This window comes from Mus musculus, chromosome 19 (genome assembly GCF_000001635.26).
Source record: "Mus musculus strain C57BL/6J chromosome 19, GRCm38.p6 C57BL/6J".
Taxonomy (NCBI): domain Eukaryota; kingdom Metazoa; phylum Chordata; class Mammalia; order Rodentia; family Muridae; genus Mus; species Mus musculus.
In genome coordinates this window covers 21,841,887-21,861,911 of record NC_000085.6, presented here as the reverse complement: position 1 = coordinate 21,861,911, position 20,025 = coordinate 21,841,887, and the positions used below count along the sequence as shown (strand labels likewise).

The 20,025-nt window shown below is 43.3% G+C and overlaps 1 protein-coding gene across 2 annotated transcripts in view; it reads right to left on the bottom strand.

Moving 5' to 3' along the window:
- Window positions 1–3,551: 3,551 nt before the first annotated feature.
- Cemip2 (cell migration inducing hyaluronidase 2) overlaps window positions 3,552–20,025 on the bottom strand; it is an 80,021-nt gene continuing 63,547 nt past the window's right edge. For both annotated transcript variants that reach the window (NM_031997.4, NM_001033759.2), the window contains 6 exons: window positions 19,689–19,871; window positions 17,073–17,292; window positions 13,877–13,975; window positions 9,533–9,687; window positions 6,150–6,253; window positions 3,552–5,757 (listed from right to left, as the gene is read on the bottom strand). In NM_031997.4, the coding sequence (NP_114386.3) occupies window positions 5,561–5,757; window positions 6,150–6,253; window positions 9,533–9,687; window positions 13,877–13,975; window positions 17,073–17,292; window positions 19,689–19,871 (958 nt within the window). In that variant the 3' untranslated portion in view covers window positions 3,552–5,560. The remainder of the gene's footprint in view (window positions 5,758–6,149; window positions 6,254–9,532; window positions 9,688–13,876; window positions 13,976–17,072; window positions 17,293–19,688; window positions 19,872–20,025) is intronic.

Sequence of the window (20,025 nt, the reverse complement as noted above, 5' to 3'; positions counted from 1 at the left end):
GGTGCTGATGAGCCGATCCAAGAGAAACTGAGCATGCCCACCCAAGATCTCACTCTTTCCTCGGCAAGACCAATGTCCTTATCCCCAAGTCCGTGCAATCACCTCCTGCCAACTTCCATGAAGGTCATGTAGGGAAAGGCATGGGCTTACAAAGCAAATGCTTGTCTCTAACCATTCGTCCACCTTAAGACAACACATCTGTATTAAAGGAGCAGTGATACACACAAAATAATTCTATTTCCAAAGCCAAGACACCTATGCTGTCATCGTGTGGTCTAATCATAGCTAATGTGTATTTTTATTTCTAGTTCTTACAAAAACTACAAATTTTTTTTTTTTTGCAAAATCCAAAGGATGCCTAAGAGTTCTAAGTAGGAAATAACCGTAGCCAAAGGAATAATGTTAACAGTGAGAATTGCGGAAATCATTAAGGGAAAGGGGAAACCTGATCCTGGGCTTCATACAAAAGTTTGCCTCAGTAATTGCCACAGAGACCCTGATGGCCATCAAACCTGCCTAGCAGTAATCTATCAAAGCAAATTTGGGGTAGGGGGTGGGGGATGGAGGGGGAGACAATGGTGAAAGATTGAGCCAGTAAGCTATGAATGCACTCACCGTACTCCAAGTGCAGCGGGGTGTGTTCCTACTGGAGGAAGTGTGGAGAAGAAATGAGTGCATTACTGGGTCCTATGGGGCTTTCACACTGCAGCCTTCCTAAGCAGCACCTGGAGAGCCTGTGCTGCAATTTCAAGGCCAGTTCCACCTACTGGAGATGCCCGTGGGGTGGGCGAAGGGCAGAGCCTGTGCGGTCAAGTGGCTCACGTGACTGCTACAGTTTTTTTTTTTTTGTTTTTTTCATTATATATTTTTTAAGTTCTCCAAATGTTGACACATTCCACAAACAAGACAAGGAACTCGACCAGTGGGCCTTTCCCCCAAGATCAAGGCTCAGCCAACTTTTTCAGGAAAGGATTTAAGAGTGGGATTCTGGGGTCCTGGTGGGCCAAAGGGTCCTTCAACATTACCAAGGCACACAACAGAACTCACTTCTCCACCGACAATAATGTATTAAAGACCTCAAAGTAATGAGAAGTTTGAATGTATTCACCATAATGAATGATGAATCTTCAAGGAGTAGGTATAGTCTTACTTAATGGATACATGGGTATATCAAAACTTCACAACATACATTGGAAAAAACTAGAAAATAAGAAAGCAAAAATTCATCAGTTCAGTTTGTTAACTTTGATCATAAAACCATGATCATAGCTCCTGACCTTTTCTGGGGGTGACCTTTATATAAGACAATCATTTTGTCTATTAAGGAATTTTTTTTTAAATCATCCATGCATACTCCCCAACCTTCATCGTATTTTCAGCTAAAGCATTTTCATCATGTAGCTAATGTTTTTGGAGCTCTTCTGGGGCACAGTTGCTCATTCAGAAGGTGAGTCTCCTTATACCATCTAACAATAAAGCGCCCAGCAGGCCCCAGGGGAGCGCCTTTAATCAGCTAGCTTCTTCACACTGAAGCTAAAGGGAAGTGAAAGAACCTTCGAACCTTCGTTTCTGAATGGCTTGAATCACCCACCCAGCAAACTGGGAGTAACATCACTTGTGAAGAAGGAACCTGGGCTGGCCTCTCCAGGACATTTGAAGGTTGAAATACTTGGGGTCTAGACTCACATGTAGAGCATCTGTGCAGCATGTGTAAGGCCTGTATTCACCCCCAGGATGGAGGGAGAAAGGAAAAGATGGAAAGAGGGAAACAGGCGGGAGAGTGATAGAGGGAAGAGGGAGAGTGATAGAGGGAAGAGGGAGAGTGAAAGGGGAGAGGGAGAGAGGGAGGGAAGAAGGGAGGGAGGGAGGGAGGGAGGGAGAGAGGGGGGAGGGAAAGAGGGAGGGAAAGAGAGAGGGGGGGAGGGAGGGAGGGAGGGAAAGAGAGAGGGGGGAGGGGCTAATAAGGAGAGAGGACACAGACTAACTTCAGCCCAGAGTGCCCAATCTTATGTGTAGCAACCTAATGTGGCTCATCACCAAGTCAAACTGACAGTACCATTACAATCTGTTATCGCATTAACAATAATATTATTATTGTTAATATTACTACCCTAATAATAATAATATTATTGTCATATCTGTTACCCTATTAGAGGTCTTCACCCTAGAATTCTTCCATGTCATTAAATATGCCTAAGTAAGTACTTGAACCCTCATCAAGAATTCCAGAGGTCTGGTTTGAACAAGGCCCGAGAAAGAAGCTGGGTGTTGAAACTACTGCTATCACAGTACTTGGGAGGCTGAAGAGGGACGATCTTGAGCAAGAAGCTAGCCTGGGCTACAAAGTAAGAGCTCACCTCAAAACAATAAATAGAAAGAATTTAGAGGATGAAGTCCAATTCTGCAGAATGGAGCTAATAAGTATTCTCAGTGGGACCTGAGCACTTATCTGCCAGAAGGGAACGAGCACTGGGTTAAGTGCATGCCTTCGTCTGGAATTCCTCTCTACTGGGCTACTCCAAACACTACTTCACCCCGTTACCAGGAGCACTCAGCCCTTGTCCATCTCTTCCATGGCCTCCCCTCCTCCACAAAGAGCAACCTGCTTAATGGTATTAAGATATAAGAAGGATGTGGTACACTTGGCAAACAGAGGAACCCTGAGCCTGTCTCCACCCCAGACTGTAAACATCAGCTTGGAGGAAGCTTGAGAATTATCTGCCTTGAGGCCGTGCACCTGTCTTTCATCTTCTCAGACTTGAAGTCGTCACCTTTCAAAATAATCTACGAAGCACCAGCTCGGGTAGCCACTCAAAGGCAGGACCTCCCGTCAAAGACAGAAAACAGGCATCAGTTGACATCTGAAAGCCACTATAGTTCTCTTTAGTCAGTTGATGAGTGGAAACCCATCATATTTCGGGAACCCAGCCAAGTCCCTCACCTGAGAGAAAATGCGCCCCCGCCCAGTTGTAAATTACCTTGGAACACATTTTCTCAGCACAAAGAGAATGCAGTGAAACCTGGGCATTTGCCTGTGTGCCTAAAAAGCAAAGACCGCAGATAGAAAGGTACATTTGAAAAAGCCTTTTAAAAAGTACCGGCAGTAAGATACTTTAAGACTGAGAATCCTGTGATCAATGTAGGGAGGTCTCAAAAGAACATACAGACACGTGCAGGTGTTTTTTAATCACAACAATTTTTTCAGATGAAAGCTGAACAGTGGGGTTGTACGTACAGTGTTTCCAACATGGCTGCATGTTGGAATCACCCAAGGAGCTTAAACTTAAATTAATAAAAAATTAAAATGAAAAAAAAAGATATCACATGTCCCAGCTACACCCAAAATCAATGAACTCTAATCTGAGAGAAGCCAGTGGGATTCAGACCGCTGGGTTTTTTAGACCCTGCAGGTGAATCCAACATGCAATGAAACCTGGTCTCCCCCTCATCGTAAAACTTATTCCCTTTTAACTCTGCCTTACAAATCTGCTGTGTGAATGGTCAACCTTTCCTACTGCCACTAACTTCTTTAAAGCTAGAATCTGAGACCTCAGCAATTACAGAGATTCACAAATACACATACATAAAATACATGCACACACGTTTTTATTTATTTAACTTAGGCCCTAATTATTAGTACATAAAAATCAGAAACACTGAGTGCCTTGAAACTTGCATACTTTCTCCAAATATATATAAAAAAGGAACTCTAAAACAGCACAAAACAAATATATTTAAGTCATAACACACACACATCTGCACACACAATCAATTCACTCACCTTCAGGAACCATGACCCACTAAATATATTTAATAGGTAAGATCTCACTGTACAAAAAAAAAAGAAAAAAAAAAAGAATGAAAGAAAAAGAAAAAAAAATACAAACAAAAAACCCCACATCCAAAAAACCCGGATAAACAAGTAACCAAACTTTGATTAAGACACGTGCCCATCCTGTGAGCACTACAGTCCAAATGGTTTGTCACAGCACTTTGAGGTAGCATGTTCTGTAAAGTTACACAAGTCACAGAGCTGTCCTAGAATGTCTCCTGGACACAACATACAGGCATCAGCCTCGGCCCTCCACGGAGGAAGATGAACTTTTCTGCACTCAATTGCTACCGTCAGCCTGGCTATTCAGCCACCCGCCTTTGGGCAGCACAGCAGCATTCTGATGCCATCTTCCCTCTTGGCTGCAGAGCCAGCATCCTTTGCCACATGTGTCCCCACTGGCTGAAGAAAGGGCCAGTAGAAGCAGCACTGGGAGACCCAGAGTCCTTTCTTCTTGTCTTTGAAAGCTACATTCACTAAGAGACTCCCTCTTTTAAAGGCTACAAAGAAGATCATGTCCATTGCCTCCATGATTCCACCCTAAGAAGGCATCTCCTTTCTTTCCTTGAATACAATATTTATGGAGGAGCAAGCGGGAAACTCTCTGGGATTTTCTGGTAGGACAATGAGCAGAGCCGCTTGGAAAAAAAAAAAATCCACACAACAAGACAACAAAGCACAGGTACAAGACCAAAACCAAGGACAGGTTTCCCTTTTGCAAGTTAGCTTTTGTTGACAGAGTGATTTTGTTTTGTTTTGTTTTGTTTTGTTTCTTTTGAGACAGGGTTTCTCTACGTAGCCCTGGCTGTCCTGGATCACTACGTAGACCAGGCTAGCCTCAAACTCTCAGAGATCCACCTGCTCCTGGAGTGCTGTGATCAAAGGCGTGCACCACCACACCTGGCTTTCTTTTGCAAGTTCAAATGACAAGAGTTTTACAGTTTAGGAAGTGGCTTGCTGCTTTTAAAGAAAATTAATTCAGTTCCGCTCTGCGTTTTAAAGGTCAAGACAGGTTAAGGATTAAAGCTGCAGAAAAAGTTCCACCTGGATGCAAGTAATAGGTTTATGTTGTTGTTTCTTTCTTTCTTTTTTTTTCCTCAATGGTTACAGATCTAAAAAATTTCAAAAGCCCTTTTGTCCCAATAAGGTTCCCTCTTTGAAAGGTGAACCCTCAAAAGTAATCAGTATACAAGTGAATAAAAAGAGCACATGACCAGGCAAAAAGGACATGTGCTGGGCCTGAGTTGCCACTTAAAACCATATCTAGCATCACATAAAACCCTCGTGGGCTGTACAGAAATGAGCCCCAGACATCACTGAACAGGGCAGCGACTGGAGTTAGCGCAGGACTGAGCATTGGACTTCAAGTATCTGAAATGCTAGAGCAGCCAGTCCTCGAAGGAGCAAGTTCAAGGAGCCCTTGGACTCCCTGCACCCCACTATACAAAAAGCAAAGCACCCCCGATGTGCTTGTCAAAGCAAGGGCCACGAGACCAACTGCTCTCTGAACGCAGCAGCCTCAGGAAGACAAAAGGGCTCTACCACCTGCACAGTGCCAAGGCCTGCAAGCTGACACTCAGGTAACTGCTTGGATTCCTTCTCTCCCTTTTCTATCAAACAGGAAAATGGTTCCATCGGGTTAACAGTGTTGTCTTAAAATGCCATAAATTAAATAAGTTAGTTCACATTTTTTTTTTCTTTCCCAGCACTTAAATTACAACCAAGTCTCTAAAGCACTTTCAAAGCCTGCTGTAACAGGTCAAGGTCTCTTCTGTGGACACTGCCGGTCCGGGAGCACCCATATTCCTCCATCTGCAACGGGAGAAACTGCTCAAGCACTCCGAGGCCCTGCTCATCGGGACTGGTGAACAGCTTCGTCCATGACGGTGCGAAGTTTCCGCTGAATCCCAAAAATACGACACTACCTATAAAAAGAGAGGGAGAGAAAAGTTAAAGTGTATAGCTATTTCCTACAAGATAACGAGGGAAATGAGTCAGAGTTGAACAAAACAAAGACAGGATTTTTTATATTTATATGTGTGTATATATATATATAATTATAAATACAGATATAGATTTAAAAAAAAAAAAACACCTGCACACCTGCACTTCCTTACATCAACAATGAACTCCTGCCTCCCAAATGACAAGCCATATCCCAACACACTTTCTTTGACACAGTCCTTTATCAAGAAACAATTTTTACAATGCTCACTGCGGGCAGAGCTCATGAGAATAGTCTAGCACACAAACACCACCAAAAAGATACATTCACTGCAGCATCATAGGGTCATCCCAGGATACTGCCAATACAAACCTTTGCTGTACAGATGTGCTGGCTTGGCCAGTCCCAGAACTGCTAATGAATCCGAGATATTCAGCTGCTTAATTTCTCCTCTTGTGCTCAACAGAACGATTGACCTGTGGGGTCCAAGTTAGACAATCAGCACGGAGGCGGGTCACACAGCATGGCATACCAGATAAAGGCAAATTTGGAAAGGAAAACAGAGAGATGCCTTTCAGCCCGACACAAGTCCCAATTCCCTGCTGCAAAGGGAACTACTTCTCATGTTCTTGGAAGGGTGATAACACAGGGAAACCCACAAGAGTCACGTAGGCATGAGGGCAGGCTGGAAGCCAGCCTTCCAGGGTTAGTGTACTCAGTGGAGAGTGGTCTCAGTTTCTCTTGGGTGCTCTACTGCTATCTGTGTCAACACCTCTATGATGAATAGGTGAACAGGAACTCAAAATGGAAAGATAAAAGCGGGGGTGCCGACCAGTACAGTGTTGGTCTAGCATAGAGAGGGGCCCTAGACTTCCCAGAGCTACCATAACAGTAACAAATAAATAACAACAAATTACGATGCTCTCGATGGTTTAAAACTTGTTTTTATTTGTTTCTTTGTTTTAATTGCCATCTTTAGGGCTACTGAGAAGGCTCAGCAGTTGAGAGCAGTTGCTGTCCCTGGACCAGAGGACCAGGGTTTGATATCCAGCACCTACTTGGCAGCTCACAACCACTTGCAACTCCAGCTCTAATGTATCTGATGCCCTCTTCTGGTCTCTGAAGGCACCAGGCACACACGTACATATGAAAAATAGTAAAATTTAAAAAAAAAATTGTCATCTTCACTGTACAATAAATCAACACAATACTTAAGAGCTGTTTGTGGATTCCTGCTTTCTTTGCTGGTAGAGACTCTATGGCTCCAAGGTTTATTTTAGTATCTGACCAACAAGCTTATTGTATTGGTATAATTTCTTTAAAAAAAAAAAAAAAAACAGCACTCTTGGAAGTGGACTGCAGTACCAGCTGCCAAGTACAACAGGAAAGCACACTGTTTACTCCCTGTTATAGAAAAATGTGCGACCTTCATAATTTACTTTAGTTAGGGGCATCTTATAGTGTTGATTTCCATTCAGAAAAAGAATCCCTCTTTTGAACTCTGGCTGTGATTCCTTTAGCAATGCAAATCCTTCATGTGGGATTTGACACGTGCTGAAGACTGGGGTGAGGCTGTGGGCTCTTGGTTGCAGTCTTCCTAAAGCAGTGGTGACTAGACTCAGAATAACTACAGAGGACTAGCCACAGCAGCCCTGCAGATCTCAACTTCTTCATAGGATGGAATTATCCAGCTTATCTGGAAAAGTCCTTAACACTCACATATACACCCATGCTATAACATAACTTCTGTTTCTTTGCTTTTGAGAAAGGGCCTCATTTTGAAAGCCTGTCTGGCTGGAACTTGCTAGGTAGACCTTACAGTGACCCTCTGTCTCTGCTGAGATTATAAACATTATAAACATGTTCCTGTACCCCTGGTTCCTGCCCTATAACTTCTCAACACTGTTACAATGCAGTATACATACACAGCAATCCTAGGGTCCAACACACAAGCTTCAGAATGAAGACTAAAGAGCCATATAGCCGGGGCTGGAGAGATGGCTCACCAGTTAAGAGCACTGACTGTTCTTCCAGGGATCCTGAGTTCAATTCCCAGCAACCACATGGTGGCTCACAACCATCTGTAATGGGGTCTGATGCCCTCTTCTAGTATGTCTGAAGACTGTAACAGTGTACTCATAGACATACAATAAATAGATACATCTTTAAAAAAAAAAGAGCAATATAGCCAGCAGCCAGAGGGAGAAGAGCTTACTCTAAAAAGCCTCTCCTTGGGTAGAGGTTTTTAAATCTTCGGTGTACAGGGTGCCTTGCAAAATTGTGTTTTCTAATATTTACGGTAAGATTTACATCCTAGGTTATTTGAAGAAAAGTGAGTAGATAGGTTTTTAAACATTGAGAAGAATCTTTAAAGAGCTCAGAAACCTCAGAAAGGAATTCTCTAAAACTATCTGAACCATGAGACAGACCTACAGTTGCTCCTCTTATCCACGGGGTCTGCACACATAAATTTAACGGGCGGCTCATCAGAACTATTCATGAAAAAGCACCAAGCACCACCCGAACGGTGCAGTGGGCGAAGCTGCCTGCCGTGCCACGCCCGATAGCCTGACGTCAATTCCCAGAACCCACATGGTAGACAGAGAAAAACAGTCCTGCAAGATATTCTCTCATCTCTGCGTGCACCTTGGCATGCACGGGCCCACATTCCATCATATATATACAGAGTAAGCATAATGAAAAGGGGGGTGGGGTCTGCACGTGTTCTGAGTATAAACAGACGTCTTCCCTTATCACTGTCCCCAAACAATACAATATAGCAAGTATTTAAATGGCATCTATGTGGGTCTTACCATTATATAGAGAGATGATCATGATTATATGCAAATATTACACCATCTTAAGCAAGGGACACGGGCATCTGCAGATTTGGGTATCTACAGGGAAAACTCAAATCACACTTCTGTGGCTACTGAGGGAAGATTACTGACGAATGACCCCCTCCACACACACCAGACCCCCACCAACCCCCACATACATGCATACACACAAATGGCATGAACACGTGCACACAGAGTTTATGTCAAAATAATCCAAAGACTGTATAGGCCTTATTAGGAGGTAGGTAGTTCTGCAGGCTACATATAGCATCAGATCAATGGAAATGACTAGAAAGCCAGGTGAGGCTCACTATACAGGAAACAGGAAATGTTAACCTTAAAAGCTGCACTTAACATCCACCACAAAGCAGCAAGGGTCTGGAAATTCCTCTCCTTGTCCTCCTGCCTGGTCTGGACAACAACAACAACAAAATCAGACCCTGCCAGTTGGGTGGGAAGTAGGTTGGTAAAAGAAGCATTAGTAAGAGCTGAGCAATGAAATTTTTCTCTTCCCAGGAGCCTTCCTATCAGTCACAAAATCTAGCATCCGGGGGCTGAAGAGATGGCTCAGCGGTTAAGAGCACTGACTGCTGTTCCGAAGGTCCTGAGTTCAAATCCCAGCAACCACATGGTGGCTCACAACCTTCCATAATGAGATCTGATGCCCTCTTCTGGTGTGTCTGAAGACAGTTACAATGTACTCATATACATAAAATAAATAAATCTTTAAAAAAAAAAAATCTAGCATCCGGGATCTGCCAATGGCCCAGGGATCAGCCTGAGGTGGGAAGGGATATCTCAGGGAGCCTGGAGTGCTCATGGAGTAAGCAGAGCTCAGAAGTAAGCATGTGCCATGGTAGCAAGGAGTCATATCTTGAGGTAGTTCTTCTCTGGTGCAGGGCAAGCTTGGCCTACCTTGGGGGGATGCTAGCCTTGAAATATTCTTCCATGTGACTGACGTCTGCAGAAAGGAACATCCGCTTTTCCTTCACCCGGAAGGGCACACTGCAGGCATCCACAATGAGGAGGAGGGCACCCGCACTCCGGAAGGTAAAGTCAGTACCATTGACCTGAGGATACGAAAAGGCCGCACGGTGTCATCTCCATTTCAGAAACATCCCCAGGAGGGTCGAATTCTCTCAAGCTCCTTCTAAACCCAGGATTCGAGTTACCCTATTGAGTTTGGTGGACACTGTCTCCCTGAAATGTCTACAGTGGCTCCCGAGTTCCTCTGGATCTCGGTTTCTTCAACTGTAGACCATAACCCCATGTAGAGTGCCATGACTGAAAGGGTCTGCGTGCATAAAACCCAAAACTCCATGTAAAACATAAAACACATAATGCACCCAGGGTATTTCTGGCTGTGCTCAGCCTCGTTGCGTCACGTGACTTTACCAGAGCTTTGATTCTAAGCACACAGCACGTGTACGTTCACTGTGCATGCTAACACCAATAGCCCAGCAAATGATGCTTCGGACACCCCAGCTGAGTCAAGGAGACTGCACCCTGCTGCCTGCAGTGTGTTCAGTGCACAAAGTCTTTTGCTCAGGTAGAAAAAGAACGGCTGAATTATGGAAAACAAAACCCTTCCTCTTTTCCTACCGTCTTTCTTGTGCGTCTAAGTACCAACTGGAATGTACTGTGTTAGAATGTTTGATTTTTAAAAATTTGTTTAAGATGCTGACTCGTGTTTCATTGAAAAAAAAAAAAATCACACAGTAAATTTTGGCCTGGGGTTAGGACAGAATTCCCAATAATTTCTTAAATGACCTTAAAAATCCTTTTGACATTTTGTACTATGTGTTTATTTATGTGAGATAGAATTCTCAGCATTGGTGATTAATAATGTCAAAATATGTATAAACTCCAAAAAAAAAAAAAAAAAAAAAAAACCAAGAAAGATGCTCTGTATCTTAAAGTATCAGAGATACAGCCAAAATTTAATTCTTTTTGTGGATATGGACAAAGAAATCCAGCTCACTGTTCAAATTCCCTTTATTCTTTGACAATACTTAGTAAAATGACATGCAGACCAATGAATTCTCCTGAAATAGATTTCTTTATGGTTTGTCTGTTTGATTTGTGTAGGTAGTTTGCATATTTATATCCCCACATTTTTATAAAAATTCCTTTGCAGAAAGGAAGCTAAGGATGGGAAAAGGTTAAGAGGCTCTGCTGGCCGATCCTGGGCGGTGGGGAAGGGAGTCCCTGCTGGCCAGATAACATTCTCTAAGCAAGAGAGGGCAGCCCCCTCAGCTTCGAGGGTAACTCGGAAGTGTCCAGATCTCAGCATGAACACTTAGGACATCACTGAGGTCTGGAAGTCAGATCTCAGGTGCTGCCACCCACCCCACATAACCCATGGAAGGCCCCATCGGCATCTAGTCCAGAAGACCAAATCCACTGAATGCATTCTTTCTCCTACAAATACAAATGTCTCTTCTGACATCAAAACGGCAAAGTGGGACTTGTACTGATGCTTAAGCTCTAAGCTACTGCGGCAAAAAGAGAATGGCGTGGAGCAGAGGAAACACGGGAAGAGAAAGACACCCTCACGCTGGAACCTGGCTGAGAAGCAAGACACTGCAAGACAACCGATAAATCAAATTTGCCCACTAAGACGGCACTTGTCTTCCTTAAAGATATCTTAAAGAAGTTAAAGGAAACAAGCCACAAGTACTTGTGGTCAGAATGTATATGGCCTTGTTTACCATGTTAGCACCCTACTAACACTAAATCCCTAAACATATCTCACAAAACCACCTTCAGGCTTACTTACAACAAGAATGCTAACTTGTCTGTTTCCTTCCAATTTTACACTTAATAAGAAATTTATAAGTTAGAAAGCCACAGAATTGAAAAAAACAAAAACAAAAAAAACCTCCCACTGTAGGAGCCAAAACACAACTCTCTTTTGTCTTGGGCTGTGCACTCTCTTTTACAGTTTGTTCCCTCTGCCCTCCAGCACACGCTCTCACTCTCTTGCCTTCTTTCCTGTGCTCACTCTGACATCTAAGACACAAATTCCCCCCTCCCTATCTCCATATGGCAGTTTGATTGACAGTGGCCTCGATGGTCTCATCTAGTTGAATGCTTGGTCCCCAGTCGGCAGAATTCTTTGATAGGGGTTAGGGGATGCAGAGTTGATGGAGGAGGTGTGTCACATGGGGTAGGCTTGAGATTTTAAAAGCCTGTGGCGTTACCAGTTAGCTCTTCCTTTTGATTGTTGCCTCCAGATGTGTGCTCTCAGCTACCACCACTCCATGGCTGCCTGCCTCCTGCCATGCTCCCTGCCATGATGGTCATGGCCTCACCCTCTGAAACCATGGGCTGAGCCCCAATAATCTCTCCTATAAATTGCTTTGGCCATGGTATCTCTTTGCAGCAACAGAAAAGTAATTAACACTCTACTTAAAGTCACCTAATGTTGGCTCCTATCCTGATACTCTGTTCTATGGCCGTTGAGGCTCCAGCTTTGGTAAGAGAAGGCCCACGAGGCCTCCAGTGGTAATGTTGACCTTGCTCTCCCTTCTGCTGGCAGGGTTACCACACAGTTTCATAAAACTTTTCCCTAAGTCACAACCTGGGATCTTCTCAAGAGGAGAAATGCCAATGGGGGCATGAAGGCACATGCCTGTTACCTCAGCACTCCAAACAAAAGGCAGAAGGATCCAGAACAGCCTGAGCTACTTATGAAAATCTTGACTTCAGAATAAAGAGGAAAGCCAGAATTACCAAATACTGTCTTCTCAGCAAAAGAAGAAACAAAACAAAAACGACTACATACTAGCCACACACTGCCTCTGTCTATTTAGAGGAAATCACACGGCACTGACAGCTAACAAGGGTTGCACAGGCTCTCCTCACTATGCCTGTCCTTCCGGAACTATTTCCAACCCATGAATTAGCTCACGAAAAGACAAAAAGATTTGCTTAGCTCTGTTTAAATTGCTGTAACTCAGGAAATAGTTCTGCTATAGTAGTATTTTCTCTTTTAATTACATTTTATCTCGTGTGTGTGCATATGTGTACGTGTGTGTGTGTGAGGTCCGGGTGTGTGGACAGGTCGTCAGAGAACAACTTACAGGAGTCAGTTTCCTGTTTCCACTATGAGAGTCCCAGGGATTGAACTCAAGTAGTTGAGCAGGAGGGGCAAGGGCTGAGCCACTGAACCATCTTGTCTACCCATCGAACGGAATCTTATATGTGAAAAACTATACGTGATCCACTATTTATCAATATCAGAATATTTACATTTCATGGAAGACAAGAGAATCTAGATTCTCAGCAATTCGAACTGCACTTGCAAAAGGCACCCCACCCCCCTGCAAACACACACACACCCCACACGCGTCAATGAATGGAGGGAGAAAGAAGCTTTCAGAAGGGACTAACACCATGCCAAGACCTCAGAGTTGGATCACAATGTGAAAGTTCTAGAGATAGATGCGCAAAGAGAAGCCGGGCAACTGTTGGTCACGACTGTGGAAATCAGAGCTAGGTGGTAGCTGACAGTAACCCATTATGAATATACTTCATATAACTGGGCATAAGACTGGATAAGATGGGAAATTTCATGTTACATATATCTTATTACCTTAAAAAATGGGCAGATATAAACCTAATTCTGTCCACATATACTTGGATTTGTGACTATCTTATTCGTTGCTTAACATTAACCTAAAATAATTAATAACAATCCACTTGAAAAACAAGAAAACAAAACAGAAACCTTTAAATACAACCATTCCTTAATACCTCCTTAGGTATTTCTACCTCAGTTTCACCAGTAAATCAAAGGGGGTGACAAACCTGTGACTGGTCCCAGAAGTAATGTATGTCACTAGGATTAAAGATCAAAGCCAGAAGTCACAGCAGTACACAGGTGTGTGGTCTGTACCTGGCCAAAAGGCTAAGAAGCAACACTATGGTTCGATATCTGTGCGCCTACAAATTCCTACCTTGAGACTCTAGCCCCCAATGTGAAGGCATTAGGAGGTAGACTGAGCATTTGCGGAATGAGGGGGGAAGTCCTTATGAATGAGTCTTCCAAACTACAACCAAGAGAGGATGGGACACAGAGAAGACAACCGAAGAGCCAGCAAACCAGCCCTCCCTAGACATTACTTCTAATACTGCCTTGACCTAGGATTTCCCGGCTCTAAAACTGTGAGCAGTAGGTTTCTGTCACTTCTAAACTGTGGCAATTTCTCTTACAGCAGCCCCCAAAAGACTGGGGCCACACCAGACTGTACTTACGGAAATAATGGATGGATCTCCTCGCTGAATTTCTGCTTTCCCAGGTGACTGGAATCGTACAGGGAGGTAGCTTTTGTGAGGGTCACTGGTAAACACCATCTAGACAAGAACACATTGCAACTTTGAAGGCAACTGTATCCATGCCCACAGGTCACTGAAAACATACCAAGTGACCATTCCTTTATCTGAACTTTTTACACCTACTTCATGACCTGGAATTCTGTCTCATTCATGTAATATAGGTTGTGTATGCATGCTTCTTGGTTTTTGGAAAACTCACAGTTTTAAGCAAATGTAACCTTGTTCATGGAATCGATGGGGCTGGGGGGATATGTCTAGCTCAGTGGTCCATCACATGCTTAGAATGCACTCCCACACACAGTCAAGTCAATAGAATTAACTCAGTAATATGTGCTCAGTATAAACTATTGTAACTATTTCATGGAAACTCAGGTATACCTCTTTTTAAAAATGTATTTATTTTTAATTTTTATGTATTTATTTATATTTGTCTCTCCCTGCCTATGTATGCAGTTTGTGTGTGTATACATGTATATGTATGTTCAAATGGACAGGTGTCCATGGAGGCTTAGAGAAAGCATCAAATCCCCTGGAGGAGGAGCTATCGGTTGTTGTGAACCAAGCTACCCTCAAAACAGTACTAGGAACCAAACTCCTATCTTTTGCAAGAACAGCAAGTGCTCTTAACAGCCGAGCCATCTCTTCAGTCCTGAAGCATGTCTTATTTTTTTAAGTATTCATTTCATTTATGAGTACACTGTAGCTGTCTTCAGACACACCAGAAGAGGTGTGTCTTCTGTCTTCTGACACACATCAGATCCCACTATAGATGGTTGTGAGCCACCATGTGGTTGCTGGGAATCGAACTCCGGACCTCTGGAAGAGCAGTCAGTACTCTTAACCTCTGAGCCATCTCTCCAGCCCTGGAGCATGTCTTTTTAAGAGCTCTTTGTCAGAGCAATTATCCTGAAATGAGGTTCATTGATCTAGGACCAAGGAAAGTCTCTACATAAGGAGGGCTATACTGTTAACCGACTTCTAGTGTCCTGAACAGGGCCAGGTCTCCGCCTCTCAAACAGCCAATCATTACACGCAGGCTCCCATTTCCCTCTGTTCCATCACCTGTAACAGTCCGAGTGGTCCTCCACTTCCCAGCAGCACTTCCTGTTCTTTCCTGCCTCCCTGCTTCCTCTGCTGCTGTCCCTTCCACCTTCTCCTTTCCCTTTCACTCCTCCAATTCACTCCTGCTGGCCCTTAAGATCCACCACCCTGACCAACCTGACTCATTCACAATTCCCAGGCAGAGGACCAGCAGATGGTCCGGATAAACCACCACCAACAGTTTCACCAAGCGACATTTGGAAGTTGGGTATTTCTTTTGAGTCTTAATTTGAGGCAGAGTTCTGTGACTTTTTCTAATGACTTCTAATACACATGTGTTTGGCTCTGAGATACAAACACTTTTCTCAAATTTCCAAGTAAACACGATGCTCCCAAACTCTTCAAATGCACGGCAGCTGTACTGCCAGCCTGCACCGATGCTTCTGTCTTCCTGTTTTCTTTCTGAGATGAGGGCTCTCTACTGTCAGCCACCCAGGCTGGCCTTAACTTGAAATCCTCTTGCCTCAGTTTTCAAGTATTTACAGTTATGGGCATATATCACCACATCTGGCATCAATATTCTCAAAATGAATTCTTCTATTTGTCTATGAAATAGCAACTAAGACTAAAGGAAGCCACTGGGGGGGAGGACAGGACACCAGTGATGATCAAGTTATTTTGAAAAGTTATCAAGTCTATTTAATAAGGAAGGACATACTGAACACTGGGCTAGAGAATTCAGTGTCCCGAAATATTACCTAAAGGCAAAAATACTGCATGGGTCTCTATAGCCCAGGCTGGCTTTGAAATTGACACCCAGCAGGGTTTTTATTGGCAATTTACTGTCACCACCTCACTTTCTCATATTTGTTAATGATCTTTGTTCTCCCGGAAGCCTGCCAACAAATGCCAAGCCCTGTGTGCATGAAGAGTACCTGCAATGTGTGTGCATGTGTGTAGATAAGGGTCTTACCTGGCTCATATAAATTTTTATTTTCTATGTCATGCTTTGGCCAGAATGTAGGGCCTTGAATATGCTAAACATATACTATTCCACAATACATACTCTACCACTGAGATTCCAGCTCTCTTTTTTGGTGTGGTGTGTGCTCGATGCGCACGGCATCAGCATCCTCTAGGCTGTGGAGGTTGCTGGGCTCGGGCTGGAGCACTAACTCAGTAGCGTTGCAGTAGAGCAGGAATTTCCAGTGACACACAGGCTCCCAGGGGAAGCTGGCCCAGAAGCACAGCGTCGGAACCATGTCTTCCTTCACCTATATTTGTTTCTATATTAAGTGTGTCAGGTCGTTATTAGTTCTCCATTTCGTTTTCCCTTGGAACTGGTCGGACTTTCCTTGGGACCCCATCTGTGTGCAATTCTAGCAATTTGCTTCAACTGCCATTTTTCCCAAGCTAACTAGGGTATCTTCTAAGCAAGAGCATATCAAGAGAAGCATTTTTACTTCTAACTAAAGTCAGTCTGCATTTTCAGTTAGAAAAAAATATAATAGCATAGGCTTCAAAATAGTGTGGCCTTATGCCTTAAGAGAAGGAAACAAGTTCTGACATGAGCTGGAATTTCACACTACTAATAAAACAAGGAATTATGGGGCATGGAGGCATATGTGCCTATAATCTCAGCACTTGTGAGAAAGAGGCAGAAAGAGCAGGAGTTCAGGTCATCCTAAGCTGTACTGTAAGTTCAAGGCCTTCCTTCACTTGAAGAGACCGTATATCTCCAAAACCCATTCAATACATACATGAATAAGCAAAACGGTTTCAGAATACTTTTAGACATATAAACCCAACAGTACTATAGGAACAGGATTCTAAATAAATAATTTTAATCAGCGCAATAATCTATAATCAACTCATCATCACGGTAAATTAATCAAGAGAAAAGATACTTTTGCTACAAATGGGGACTGCTCTGCTTCTTATGAGCAACACATTCTATAACAAACCCAAATTCAAGAGGTGTCAGCATGGATAGATGTTTCAAAGCCATGTGCTCCTGCTACCAAGACAAGAATCTCTGACTTTCCCAAAGACCCGCCTCCTCTTCTCTGCTTACCTGGTGGGTTCCACAGCCTTGACAGAGCCCCGTGAGCATGGCCGGCATGCGCTTGACCGCCGAGGGCTTCTTGTAATACTGCGGGTACGCTTTGGCCATGCAGTTACTGATATCTTTGGAGTCTGTTGCTGCCTGAATCTTGACTCTTTCACATCCCTGAGATGAACAGTAACTGTGGCCATCTCTGTGGCTGTGGGCTCTGAGATACAGAAACAATAACCTGTAAAATAGAAACCAAGCCAACTGATGTTAGTTCCTCTCAGAAGCGTAACATTTCTCAACTTGATTCATGGCCAAGGGGATATTTCGCCAATAAAGTAACTCTTCCTTAAAAGAAAGATAAATTGCAAAGCTAATAAAGTGTCTCGCTTTCCTCTTCATCCCCCTAGTGCAACAAGTCAAATTCATGACTACCTTGGGGAGTATGCTGATGGTTTCATTCAGCTGTCCTGAAAGACATCAGGGTTGATTTCTTGTTTAAATTAGTTCAAGAGATCATCTGAGAGGATGGAATTTAGCTTGTCTCAAAACCTCCTTGAAAACTGTATTTATATTGAGCTTAGACTATAGGGCATTAATATCGGCTGTTCCCTTTGTAGTTATTGCTCATAAAACACTGTGGGAACAGGAATAATATAACAGCCACTGTAGCTTATTTAACAAAGGCTAAGCTTGCCAAGAGCACATGGGCCTGTGGTCTGTCCTTCTCTATAGGACCAAAACCAGGCTAAGGGAACAGTTTCACCAGTCCTCAATTATAGTCTCCCTACTGAGACGAAGAGAAAACCCAAGTTAAGACATGCTGTGGTGTTATCGGAAAACCTAGTGTTTCCAAACCAGAGAAGTCTAGCAAGATTCAAAGGACTTGATAAAATGTGACTGATTACCAAAAACCAAGAGGTCACATTCTAAGATGAGGTCAATTGACAAGGAAAAGTTACAACTGAAAAAGGCAAGAATACAATAGAAGTGGACAGTACAAAATTCTCAAAGAAGAAACAAAGCATGCCTTTAATTCCAGCACTCAGGAGGCAGGACAGGTAGGTCTCTGTGAGTTCAAAGGTAGCCTTGTCTACACAGAGAAAGTTCCAGGCCAGCCAGAGTTCAAAATGATATCCTATTTTTCCCCCAACCTCCAAAAGTTAAGAAAATTGGTGACTGTCCCAACATCTAGTAATTTTAGCACAAATAGTTAAAGAATAACAGAGTTAAATTGCTAAATAGGCAAGAGCCTTTTAATATATAATTTAAATTGTCAAAATGAATAGAATTAAAAAGAAATAGGTCTTCAGAAACTGGATTGTTTTTTAAATACCCAAACCAGAAAATAATGTCCCATCTTTGCATATGCGTAATCACTATTTTGTGGCCACTGGAACGCCCTTTCAAATTTGGCTGTCCCATTAATTTTTGTGAAAATTCCACTGAATGTGGAAATTCTGTCACTAACAAAATTAAGGTCCATTTAAGACTATTTATATTTAATTAGAGATTGAAACTTGGAAACTCTGAAGATGACCACGCTGGCTGTTGGGGAAGAGGGTACCAGAGGGCAAATGAGTTGCTTCCCCAACAGAGGTTAACCAGATAATTAACAAATGAACCCCGAGCTTTCTTCCCCCGAGCAACCTAGCTCGAATTTCTTCCCACTCCGAACCTTGTCTTTCCCACGCATGCCATGCCGATGTTAGCTCATGCCTCCATGCAACTGTGGAGTTTCCTCTGCCTGAGACTCCGCACCCAGCTGTCTCTACCTTCCCCCAATTGCCCAAGAATTAGCTAGCGTGGCTCTCCTTCCAGGATGTCCCTGGTTACTCTAGGTAAAAACCTGTTAGTTACCCACTAAGGCACAGTAACTACACCACTGTCGGACTTACAGCATTTAAGCTTTTCGCTGTCTAATAATACCTTGCTTCAGGGACTGTAAATTTACCCGAGAAATGAACCCCATCTTCTTTGGTGTCTTTATACCTAGATAGTAGACTGTTGGCCTAGGACAGGGTCAGAAGGAGCATGCTACTTGCTGGAGAGAAGAGGAGATCAAGCCTACCATAGCCCACAGGCTGAGAGACTGTAACTGGACAAAAGCAGACAAAGCCACCAGGACCCCAGGAGAGCAGGATAAGAATTAAAAAGTGGGAAGACGCACGCAGCCTAGAGAAAGTTGGAAGCAAATATGCCATGGTTACACAGTGATGTCTAAAAACTCATGGTCAGCTTGAGAAGTAACTTTAGGTTAGAAGGTGGGAATGGGATTTCAGTGAAATACAATCACTATCTTATATAAATAACTATCACAGAGTTGTTGTGGAAGAACAAATTATTCATTCTTACTTTCGGTTGGGCCTAGAGATGGCTCTTGACCGTGATAATCTCTTCCCCGAAATTGCCTTAATAAGTAAACAGCAAATATCTTCACTTGAGTCCTACTGCCAGCTACAAAACTGGTCATTTGAACTTTGCTCCTAACCCCTAATAGTGATGTGCAGAAATGTCCACACCAGCGCCCCACTGAACACATCAGCATCCCAGGGTTCTAAGCTATGCTAGAGAGCCAGCAATTGCATCCTTAAAGAAGAAGAGCATTGGTTCCCATTCACTGCTTCCATGAATTACCCTGTGCCAGAGTCAAAATAGAATTTTCTCTCAGACGGCTTCTTCTGCAGTTCCTCCATCGACCGCGCAGGCTCATAGTCCTCAATTCTAGATAATGAGCCGTTCTGCCGCTGCAGAAAGCCAACGGTAACCTGAAAGCTCGTGTTGGCTGGGTAACAGAGGCCAACCCGGATCCAGTCATCCCTTTAAAAGAGAGAGAAAAAGATTCACACTTGAGCTGTTATCTTTTGAACACTGCAGCATACAAAACATACACAATGGTTTCTCTCTGCCTTTTGAGTCCCGAGCCTAATACACTTCTTTAGTCTCCAAATATCCTTTACCAATGTGTATACAA